This window comes from Corella eumyota, chromosome 4, assembly GCF_963082875.1.
Source record: "Corella eumyota chromosome 4, kaCorEumy4.1, whole genome shotgun sequence".
Lineage (NCBI taxonomy): Eukaryota > Metazoa > Chordata > Ascidiacea > Phlebobranchia > Corellidae > Corella > Corella eumyota.
Genome location: NC_137493.1, coordinates 15,860,428 through 15,872,858, shown reverse-complemented (window position 1 = coordinate 15,872,858; position 12,431 = coordinate 15,860,428). Strand labels below are relative to the sequence as shown.

At 31.2% G+C, this 12,431-nt stretch overlaps 1 protein-coding gene across 1 annotated transcript; it reads left to right on the top strand.

Annotated features, from left to right (window-relative positions):
• The first annotated feature begins 1,540 nt into the window (after nucleotides 1-1,540).
• Nucleotides 1,541-10,103, top strand: LOC145749683 (adhesion G-protein coupled receptor G6-like). The gene is made up of 16 exons (XM_082565512.1): nucleotides 1,541-1,675; nucleotides 2,069-2,239; nucleotides 2,517-2,648; nucleotides 3,115-3,368; nucleotides 3,631-3,715; nucleotides 3,878-4,021; nucleotides 4,404-4,544; nucleotides 4,727-4,824; nucleotides 5,262-5,458; nucleotides 5,858-6,065; nucleotides 6,800-6,909; nucleotides 6,986-7,112; nucleotides 7,445-7,695; nucleotides 8,218-8,380; nucleotides 8,659-8,808; nucleotides 8,981-10,103. Exons 1-16 carry the CDS (start codon nucleotides 1,630-1,632, stop codon nucleotides 9,557-9,559), a joined length of 2,856 nt encoding a protein of 951 aa, XP_082421638.1. The 5' UTR covers nucleotides 1,541-1,629; the 3' UTR covers nucleotides 9,560-10,103.
• The last annotated feature ends 2,328 nt before the right edge of the window (nucleotides 10,104-12,431 follow it).

The window sequence follows — 12,431 nt, the reverse complement described above, 5'->3', positions numbered from 1 at the left end:
ATTGTTTAATATTGTTTATTTTGGGTAAAAAAACAGACTAAAAGGCCATATAATACGGATCCTAGTTTCCCGCCCACTCAAAAACTAGCCCGCCTTTCGTTAAACAATTAAAAAGTTAAAGCGGTCTGTGTTAAACGCTTCAATTCATATTTAAAGATGGGTTATTGTCGATAGGAAAGGGTGTGTTCACCTCTGTTCGCTATTTTCAGTTATGTTTAAATCACGGTAAAGACCATTAAAACATTTTTAACGAAAACAAGGAAAAACAGTTATGATCGTCGCCTAGCAACAAATGCTGTACCATCCCAGAATAATAAAGTAAGATTGGATAATGCGTAAAAATGTCGATTTTGAGCAATTTTTGACGAAAAGGATAAAAATTCTAAATTTTAAGTTTTTTTTAAAAAGTTTATAGCAATTTTCTATAAACAAAAGATAATAAATAAAAGTAGGACTACATAATATATTGACCAAACTAAGATAAAGTTATATTTAGAAAATGATATTATTAACTATAAACGGTCAGAATAGCTTAACATAATCAGACGCTTGACCAAATTATAGCGCGAGAAATTGTAACATAACAGCAGCAGTTCGTGCGATTTCTAGAATTTGGGGCTAATGTAGGGGTTAAGTCTCATTATTGTACTTCGTTTAAGATGCTTGGGTAGAGATAGGTTTATTTTTTCTGTGTATAAACGGGTAATCATTAGGCTTTGCTTTAACGCAAGACTGCCTGTGCGTTTACAGATTTTAGGCGAGTTTAAGGTTCTGGGTACATACTAGAAAGCGAAAAACAAATTTTTAAATTTATTTTTAAATTCGAAAATTTTACTCAAATTTTTGAGCTGTTTTTATATAGTTTTCAGGCAGAATCAAATACAAATAAATAGTAGTTAAGCAAAATAGGACAAATAATATATGTATCAGAATATAAAAATACAAATATTTAACAAAAAGGCAATTCTAAACAAAACTTTTCTAAAAATCAAGTTGATATCAAATATATATTCTAAAAAAATTGGAAAATTTTTAATATAAGCTCTAGAAAAAAATGTAAGCAATTTTTTACATTTTAATAACAATCAAAACTTGATTATTAAAGCTTTAAAAAAGTTTAAAAACAATGGCTGACGTTCAAACCCAAGTTAATTAGAATAAAGGCAATTATTTACGCTCAACTGAGCAAAACTCTTTTGTCCAGAAACCTTATTCAGTCTTCAACAAATCGCTTCAGAAAAAACTTTTACGTAATAACTAAAATTCTTTAGAAAAAAAGAATCGTATTTTAGCGTGTTTTGCTTTGTTAAAGAATAACTTGGGTTCTTATATGACAATGTCTATAAGAAAAAAGGATTTAGAATATTATATTTTATAATATTATAAACTAATAACATACCAATAAAAAAAATTTAAATAACATTTTTTTTAATCAAATAATAAAAGTTTAAGTAAAGATAGGTAAAAAGATAGATAGGTAAAAAAATCAGCATTTTGTATTTAATTATACTATAACAAAACTATATTTTTTTTATGCGATAGACCATATCAAAATTTTAAATAAACATGTTATGAAAATCAACAACAAAATTTAATTGACTGCTCAAGTTGAAATCAAAAGGAAATCTAATGAGGCCTTTATGGATTTTATTAACTTTTCTTCCACTGTGTTATAGTAAGTATCATGTAGTGACTATAAGTTTTTTGTGTTAAGATTTGTAAGTTTTTTAAACATTCATGTTGGCCAAGTTTTTGTGCATTGTCAGTTTAACATATTGTCGACGCAAATTTTTAATATTAAAAGTTTTTCTATCGTATAGACAAACCCATTTTTTGATAAAAGGTATAAAACCTGTGACAATTTAAAAAGGAATTATAGCGAATTATTTCTTAAAATTTTTTGATTATTATTTATATAAGCAATTTTTCACATCGGAAAAACGATGTACTTTTAGCCGAAATAGCGCAGCTCATTTCTGGCAAAGCTTACACGTTTTTCCCGACGTTATTTTATGTTTATTTTTTTATAAAAGTAATGTAATTTTTGTTAAACTTTTTTTTATTAAAGGCGGAACCTTTATTTTAACAATCGACTGCAGCGCCATAAACGCAAACTGCACAGGAATTATCGAGAAAATCGAGACCGCAATAGTAGAAGGTATTAACGATTTTGTGGAAGAAAATAATAACACAAATCCTAATATTGCTGCTGTTGAACCAGGGGATATAGAAATAATAGGTAAGTTTAATAGTTCAAGTTTTATGACGCACAAAAGACTGTAAAAAAAAATATCATAAAAATTTAAGTAAAAAAAAATTTTTTTTAGAATTTGGTAAAAAAATTTTTTTTAAATCTGTTGAAAATTTCACATTGTTTTATAGCGTAATTAAATTAGTTGTTAAGTTACACTTTAAACCTTAGGACCTTTTGCTTAAACACCTCGGTTCGCAAAACCATATTATTAACGCCTTTGTAGGTCTTGTAGCGTAACTAATTCGTTTATAACTTTGTATAGATTTTAACCAATGTAATTTGGCAAATATTTGCCCCGAAAACGCAAGATGCAGAAATTTGGTGATGGGTTTCTTTGTTTGTGAATGCAACATAGGATTTACTGGAAATAGGGATAATGCAACACTTTGTACTGGTAAGTTATATTTAAGTTACACCAGTCTAGAAAATTGTTTTGCATCTTAATTAATTTTTTTTACATTCAATTATTCTTGATGCGGGAAGGTCAATTTAACGACCTAAACATGGAGTAACATCAGTTACCCCAACCCAGCCTTGAGTTGCCTTTGGCAGTTTGGGATATTAAAAATTATAATTGCTCGTGAATCAAACTGCTAATAAAGTGTTGGCTCAGCAGGAGTCTATACCGTTTTTGGCGCCTAGCTTAAGGGCGCAACAACATGAGAGCAGTGGGGATCAAACCCAGGACCTCATTACACCATGTTTAAACAGAACGAAAAAAGTGTTGATAGTTATAGCTAGGTCATTTTAAAGTTATTTACAGAATAGTCTTTTTTTTATAAATTGGTATTGGCCATACATTGAAGAGGGTTGGTTTTTATGTTGTATGTTTATTTTAAATTTAAATCTAATTTTTCTAGCATTAAGTCCTAATGCAACAACTACAACAACCACAGAGGCACCTACAACTACCACTGAATTACTAACAACAACATCAACTACCACTGAATCAACAACAACATCAACTACCACTGAATCAACAACAACATCAACTACAACACAATCAACTACGACACTATCAACTACAACAGAATCAACAACACCGGCTACAACAAGTTCAACAACCAGGTCTACAACAACACCAAGTACAGAACCACCAACTACAGTTGAAGATGTAAGATTAGTTTGTTGAAATTATTTCCAAATTAATAAAAAATTCTTTAGTACTAGGTCTAAAACAATTGTTGAATTTTTAAGTGGTATGCAAGGGATAAAAAACATTACTAGCATATTGAAATTCCCATTATCTTAACTACTTTTTCTTTAAATTGGTATGGTTTTTAAGAATTGACTGGATTACCTTTCCGTTATAAAAAATGACGAAAGAATTTAAATTCAATTAAAAATTTGTAACTAACTTTGCTTGTTTTTTTTAGATAGGACCTACTGTGCCCCCAAATATTACACAAGACAATATTGCAGATGCAGCTCAAAATTATTTAATGGATGTAATGGCAGCAAGTAAGTTGTTCCTGATAAAATAAGTTATGATATAACATCTACCACTTAGTATGGGTAAAATGGTAATAGGAAAAGTCTTTATATATTAATTATGGTGCAAATACCAAGACTGGGAATTTACTAATATTAAAACTCGGTTTTAAATACTGCTTTACTTTGTAGCTGGAGATGACATCTCAGATGAAGATGCTCAACAAATTGCCACCCAACTTACTTCCTTGGTCCCTGACGATCCAAATATTGAAATTAACACCACAGTTGCTCAAAATATTCTCGGAGTCATTAACATTTTGGGATCAAATAACGGTAAAATGTTTTTCTAAAACTAGTTATAATGTTTTTTTTTAGCAAATTTCCCATAAAAAAGGCTGCTTTAAGGATTTATGAAGCCTAAACCTGCTTGAACGTTGTGCTAATTTTGTAAATCAATTTAAGTTTACATATTTAACTTAAAACGCAATTTAACGAATATGCTAATGCTAAAAATAGTCAATTATAATTAATTTGGTACGGCTTTCATTGGAGCAGTTAAACCTTAACGTAGTGCTAACCATTATAAATTTTATAATGGGTGAAAATAGGACAATATAAACATGAAAAAATGTTGAATAAACTAGAAATTGAAGGGGGCAAACATTTAGCCTTTTTATAATTTTAATGAAATAACTACATGTTAATCTTGGTTCAGAATCATATGGAGCGGATACTTCAACAACAATTACTCTGCTTGCTGAAAGACTATTAAACACAATTGTTTTAGATGGTGACACCTTTGAAATGAGCTTGGATAACTTGATAGTAGGGGCAATAGATGCAAACAATAATAATGGTATACAGTTCATCTTTTTTAAATACTAAATGCCTTTAACTTTTAGTACAAAACAATTAAAAACTTAGTTTTTTGATAGCATAATACAACTTTTATAACTTGTAGATAAACTGTCAGTATTATCTAAATATTAATCTTTTAAATATTTGCAATTTCAAATACAACTGCTTATTGTTATACAGACATCCCTACATTTTCCACTGGTTCGGGATTTAATGCACTGCCAAGCAACACAGAAGCAAGAATAGTTCTTCCAAGTGCTGTAATGCCTGACAATAATGTAACCACGTTTATCTATTCTGAATATGAAGTATTTAACTTCACAGTTTTTATAATTAAATAATGGTTGCTATTTTAAGAGTATAAGTTTTATTTAGTATATATACATTTATCCTCGATGTAGAAAAGTCAAATGTGCGACCTAAACATAGAGTCATGAGTTACTCCGACCCAAGTCTCGAGTTGCCTGGGTCAGTTTGGGATATTATAGATTATAATTGCCCGATAATTATTCTGCTGATTAAGTGCTGGCTCAGCAGGAGTTCATATCGTTTAGAGCGCCTTACTCAAGGGCGCTACAGCATGAGATCAGTGGGGATTAAACCCACAACCTCATGTGTGGTGTAGCAAGCGTTCCTACCACTACACCATGCTGCCGGTGAGTTAAAAACATACGGTATAAAAAGATTTCTCTAAAAGTTTTATATTGAAAAACAGACTGGAGACCAGAGGATATCATTTACTGGTTACAACAATGGTCTTTTATTCCCCTCTGCAACTGAAGCTACATTAGTACAAGGACAAACTGTCTTCGACCCCAGAGAAATGGGTGATTCAGTGGTGAATAGTGTTGTGATTGGTTCCGATGTTGCTGGTAGACAAATTGTAAACTTACCCGAACCAGTTCTTATTAGGTAAGTTCTTGTTCATTTAAAGTAAAAATTATTGTTGTAGCTTTGTGTTGTTAAACAGTATCAGAAGTAAATCTCTTTGGCATATTTCTAATGTTAACAGGGCATATTTCTATTGTTTTCTAGAAAAACTCTCGTACTTTGCGGATCTAGATAATTTACTTCACGATACTGCCGGATTTTCTATTGTACTATACTGGCCTAGATAATTTTCTTTTGTATTTAACGGTTCTCGCTAATTCTCTCTCATACTTTACAGTCCTAAGATTGTTTAAGAACCATCATGTACAAGTGATCAAAAAAATTCCCTTAAAAATTTACATTTTTACAATCACATTATTCTTAATCTAACTAACATTTAATGTAAATTCAGTTCAATAAACCCTTTTACTATTTTTTTAGCATTCCGATGCTGATAAATAACATTCCACCTCTCGATCAGGGTGATGATAGAACAATGTTGGTCTCCCTATTTAATCCACTTTGTATGTCTTATGACTACCCATCAACAAGTTGGACTAGAGAAGGTTGTTTAACTATACAACCTATTGGGGATGAAACAGTTGTAAGATGTGAATGCAACCATTTGACAAGTTTTGCAGTTATTATGGTAAGTAAAAAGTGTTTATTTTAGTATACGACTAAAAAAAGGTTGATTAGAACAATTAGCTTTACTACATGATGTCTTAGATTCCATCTTTACTGCTTTTATGCTGTAGTGCCCTTGAGTAAGGCGCTATAATGGTCTCTGGCAAGCCAAAAACAATTCATAGTTCAATTATTAGACAATTATAACAAATAATGTCAAAAATTCACAAAGTAAACTTGAGAGAAACAAAAGTTACTTATTGCTAAAGTCAAGGGTTTGGCCATACAATATTTTTATTTAAATTACATCACACCACCATGAGGTCGTGGGTTCAATTCCCACTGCTCTCATGCTGTAGCGCCCTTGAGTAAGGCGCTTTAAACGGTATGAACTCCTGCTGAGCCAATACTTAATCAGCAGTATAATTATCGGGCAATTATAATCTATAATATCCCAAACTGCTAAAGGCAACTCGGGACTGGGTTGGGGTAACTCATGTTACTCTATGTTTAAGTCACGCATTTGACCCTCTCACACAGATAAAAATAAATACAAAAAAAAGAAAAAAAACATTGCAACCATTTTTCATCAAACATGTAACACTTAAATATTTACCAAATAAACAACTTATTCATTAGGTTCCCACACTCACTAAGTTCCCACATTCATTAAGTTCCCACAGAAACTACCCTACCATGTCTAACAATCACACCATATCATTGCAGTGAATAACTAAATAACATTTCTGCTTTCAGAGTTCTGAAACTGCAATTAGAGACGATGTTTTAGAAATACTCTCCAACGTTGGATGTGCTTTGTCTTTATTCGGATTGGTTTGCACAATACTTTCTTACACCATATTCAAGTAATTATGCTTTACATTAGTTAGACCAATTTTAGCAACATTTTCTACAAGTTTTTTATTATGATTGTTTATTTAGGAATTTACGGAGGTACAAATCCAAGCAAATTCTTGTTCAATTTTGCATTGCCCTGACCGGTCTTTATTTATCCTACATCATTGGGTTGTCAAGCCATATTCCAGCTAACCAATCATCTTGTATAGCAGTAAGTATTTAAACTACTTGTAGAAACTTTTACTACATTTACTTTCAGGAAAGTAATCAACCTTGCGTAAGGAGCTTTAAACGGTATGAACTTCTGCTAAGCCAGCAATTATTCAGCAGCTTAATTATCAGACAATTATGATTTATATAATATCTCAAACTGCCACAGGCAACTCGAGACTGAGTCTGAGTAACTAATGTTACCCTATGTTTAAGTCGCGCATTTGACTTTTCCACATCGAGGATAAAGATATATACAAAAAAATTGATGTTTTGATATTTAATTTATACTCCAATAAAAAATAAAGACTAATATTATATAATCTTAATCAGGCCGCATTTTTTATGCAATTTTTCACTGCTGCAATATTTGCTTGGATGTTCATCGAGGTTCTAGACATGTACACAAAATTCGTGAAAATTTGGAGCGGGTCAAGTGACTCAATTTACAGATCGTGTGCAGTAGGTTGGGGGTTCCCCTCCTTGTTGTCGATAGCAACACTTGCCGCACATTTTGGATTGGTGGAGAATGATCCTCTGAGCGAGACGCAGAGAATGTATCCGATATACAGAGAAACTGTTGTGTAAGTAAATCATGTATTAATGTAACATGTGTGTTGCTATCTTTATTGTTATGTGGAAGGGTTCTAGACTAAGATTTAAATACATGTATTTGATTTGCTTGTTGTATGGGTAAAATTGGTATAGTTGAATTAGTGTTTTTAGAAGAGAAATTTTTGTGATTATTTTTAAATAAGATAATAAGTTGTGTACTTAATTGTATAAACTGTAATTAATGTCACAGTTGCTCAAGATATTCTTGGAGTAATTAACCTTTTATGGTCCAATAACCGTAAATGTTGTTCAAATACTTAATACGCTACCTTGATAAAACTAGGTCTAAGTGCATTTTTACATGTGTAAAGTATATTAACTTTATTGCTTTCAAGCTAGTGACTTTGGTAAATTTAAAGTTAAATGCTGTAAATATTTATGCTATTATAACTTTAGCAAGGATAAGATACCTAAATATAAGTAACCAAGCATAAAACCAATTAAAAATATTTACTCTTGCTATTGTAGCTTAAATTCTTTACTTTGTTTAGATGCTGGCTGACTGACTTGGGATTATATTATGCTCTTCTTGTACCACTTGCAGTTGTCCTGTTGGTGAACCTAATATTGTTCAGTATTGTGGTTTACCATGTAACTTGCAAGAGAGCAGGGGAATCACATGTTACTGGTGCATCCCAAACAAGGCATGTCAAGGTAAATCAGTTTGTTCATTGTTAATGTAATATTCCTACCTTTACAGTCTAAATATGAGGTAACTATTGCCTCCGTTATATATTTTTAAGTTTTTTTTGCCATTTGTTAGTGCTATTCCTGTCATGGTGCTCTGTCTTATTTTTAATGTTTTTTTGATTTATATGATGTCATAAACTTTCCACTTAAACAAATACTCCAAGCAAAAGTATTGGTGTTAGAAAGTCTTGTCAAAAAAATAATTGTTTTAGAAAATTCTGTTAACATATTCATTTTAACAGGCTCGTCAACATATTATAAATGCCACAGCAATTATGTTATTATCAGGACCCACTTGGATAATTGGGTTTTTAATTAATGTTGCTCCGGTAGAGGATGTTGTAGTCAGAAGAATCCTTGCCTACATCTTTGTGGTTTTTAATGGATTTCAAGTACGTATAAACAGACATTTAGTTAAAAGACATTCACTTTGATTACAGATTTCTTGCCAATGCAAATGTTCATATAGAATATTGGTTACTAAGATTTTACAAGTTTAACACAAGTTTTAGGTTTATGAACACTACGGAAAAACATCATCTTTAACCTTAACACCTTTTACAGGGTCTTTGGATATTCATAGTCTTTACCATAAGGGCCGAAGTAGTCCGAGAAGCCTGGTATGGCCTATTTTTCAAAGGTGCTGGCTTTAACCAATCACGAAAGTCACATTCTGGTGAAAGAAGAGGCACAAAATCAACCGGCATGGCATCCGATGTTTCTGAAGCAAAGCGAAGAAAACTATCATCCGCTGCCTCTGGAAAACATTCATTAAGCAGCAGTGGGGTTGGGAGTCTGAAATCGACTAAGTCCTCACCCAGCCCTACATTACCAACAGAGACAGACAAACCTCAGGACATATATGCAACTGTAAAAAAGACGAAAAAGGGCTCTCCTAGTTCGGATAAGCCTAGCAAACAACCAGAGTCATTATACCCTATGCTTAACCCTGATGAAGCAACTACATCAGGTTTCGATAATTTTACCTACGAGAACCCTAGTGGCACATGGCGATCGTTTGAGCCTAAAAGTTCGGAACAAAATAAACCAGAGTCGAGTAACGCAACAGTAATTATTCACAATGACAGTGATGACCGCGATTCTGTTGATGATGACTCGTCGCAAGCGAAATTCTTAGCCTAATGTTTATATTGTCTGTATATATATTTGCAAACCTTATCATTCAACCTTTTGCTATGCAGAAGAACAAATCATAAAAAAAACATTAAATTTTTTACGCTTTTAAATGCAGAATGCCAACTCTACATCCTTAATAGCCTATACCAGTAGTTTAAACTTTAAAAATCCACAATATGCCAAATATTGGACAACTTCATAATTTAAAAGCCATTTTAGCATTCGTTTAAATTTATTTTGAAGTGCCTTGATCAAGGCAAAAGTGGCTTTTTAGCCATAGATTACATATTGACCTCTAATTATTGTTATTTTTTAGCTTTTATGAATACATGAAACTGGTGAGACTAACTAAAATATTGTTAAACAAGTTCAAATATTGTGTACATACCTTTCTTTCTTCTTTAATTGTTGGTCTTGTCAGTGGAATTTTCATAATTTTTCTTTAAATTTTCCTGTTATATTTTTACTACTTATGCAAGTTATTACTAACATTTTCATACAAATATATATTACCTATTGTACAATAAACATGCAGGTTATTATAGCCACGACAAAATACTTGTGTATTGACCTAAATAGCCAATAATTAACAAAATTTAAAAGTTAGCAAAAACTTTATGATATTAAATAAAGCACGTGCTACCTCCCTAATTTAATTTTGAAATAAAAATACGGGAAACCCCCCAACAGTGTTGCCAATTAAATATTAAAAAACGTTGCCAATTAAACACAAAATTATTAATATACATGTAAGTTTTTTAAAAGACAATCATTTGTTAAAAATCAGTAATTAAACATATATGCCTTGTGAATAACTTAGGTAAACAAAAATGCCTTATATTTTGCAAGTCATTCCGAATAAACGGCTCATATTTTTGTTTTTCAATTAATTTATTAAAATAAATATAAAAACAAACCTATTAATCTTTAAGAAAAATCAAAATTATATTTAAAATAAAACAAGTGCGTCATAACTTCTTTAGAAATAAATTATACGGTTTCGTGGCATTGCAACAATGCGAGTCATACGAACATTCCCAGGCAATAATCAAATAAATTATCACCTTAAAATTTTATTGCGTTTTTATCCGATATGAGAAGTTATGTGTACGCAAAAAAATAAGACAAGGATTAAAAAAATAGGCCTAATTTTATAAGTATAGATAGGTGTTTAGGTGTTTTTACATTTAACGACTTTTTAAAAAATAACAATATGTTATATTATTAGGTATACATAAAAAAGTTTAGTATGTATAAATATGTAAAACTTTAATAAAAAGCTTTTAAGAAAGAATGACTAGTTTATATAGAAATGTAATATTTCTAGTTGTATTCATAACTTCAGCAACAACTATAGTAATCGAGGACAATTCAACAACTGAAACCGATTTATCAACAACGAATCAAGATGATGAAACCATTACAAGCGAAGTTCAAAACCCTTCTATTTACAACAATTCTAATGAAACAAAAAGTAGACCACCGCCATTTATTACAACCTTGCCACCGTTAGAACCAGTAGATAATGTTGAGAATATAACAAAATCGTATGTAACAACAGCTACAAAAATTCCTGAAGAATTTAACCCAATAGGAATATTCAAACCTAATAATATTTCATTTGAAGAAGAATTTTATTTTAATTTAAATATTTCGGGGGACTACTTTCCAAATGATATATTTGAAATTTATAACACGTCTAATGATGATGAACTTCATCTTCCTCTAAATTTAACAATTTCATTTGATGAATACATTAGACTGTTAAAAAATGCGTCTAGAACCAATTTGAATCAAAATACAACAGGTCATCCAGAAACAGATTACTATGAAAATCAGTATAATACATTTAACAATTTGACCGATTATTTTAATTATATTATAAATCATACGAAAAATATTAAAAATTACACAACAGCTTCAATTATTTTTGACAGTCATCATCCAACAACAGCCACTACGATAGAAAATCTGCCAAAAACAACAAATAAAATCAGTGGTTTTGAATACTACTTTAAAACAACTCCATTACCTTACAATGCAGGCAACAAAACAAAAAATAACAATGTTTCTACAACAGTAAAACCGTCACAATATCAAACAGAAATTTACCATGGAAAACCCATTGAAGTTACTAAAATTCACAATTCCACAAAAATGGGTAAAAACTATCATACGACTGCAACTACAATAGAAAGTGAATCAGAGACCTCCAAGGTAAAACCAACAAGTAAACATAAATATTCATACTTGGACCATAACTCTACTGAACCAACTTTTACTATTGCAAATTACCCTAGGAATGACAACAATCATACAAAAGCAACAACTATAAACAATAAACATCCAGTAGAAACTTCAACAGTAAATCCAACCAGTGAGCCTAAATATTCCTACTCGGACCATAACTCTACAGAACCAACTTTTACTATTGCAAATTACCCTAGGACTGGCAACAATTATACAAAGGCAACAACTATAAACGATAAATATCCAGCAGAAACTTCAACAGTTATCCCAATTGACCATACAAAAAATGCTTATAAAACAACTACAGAACTGTCAACTGTTATTAACAGTACCGATTATACAATACATAACAGTGACCAAACAACGGCAACAACTATTGAATCAACAAATAAAATGAAAACTCACCAGCAGCACTTTGACATAAGTACTACTTTACATACTGTTGTTAACGATAGCCAAACAACAAACAAAGATTTAACAACTGCAACAACCATCAACGATAATAAAACAGCAGAAACAACAACCGACGATACCATCTTTTTAGACATTACTACTGTAACAAAAACTACACCACCAAGCTATGTAAACGATTCAAATACTGATACATCTGCCTTTCTTCCTACTACTA

Excerpts from the sequence above, each read along its gene's own strand:
- LOC145749683 (XM_082565512.1), top strand. The coding sequence starts at position 1,630 with ATGAGGCCTTTATGGATTTTATTAACTTTTCTTCCACTGTGTTATA. Across the intron at positions 2,240-2,516 it reads AGGGGATATAGAAATAATAG|ATTTTAACCAATGTAATTTG; the intron begins GTAAGTTTAATA and ends AACTTTGTATAG. Across the intron at positions 8,809-8,980 it reads TGGTTTTTAATGGATTTCAA|GGTCTTTGGATATTCATAGT; the intron begins GTACGTATAAAC and ends CACCTTTTACAG.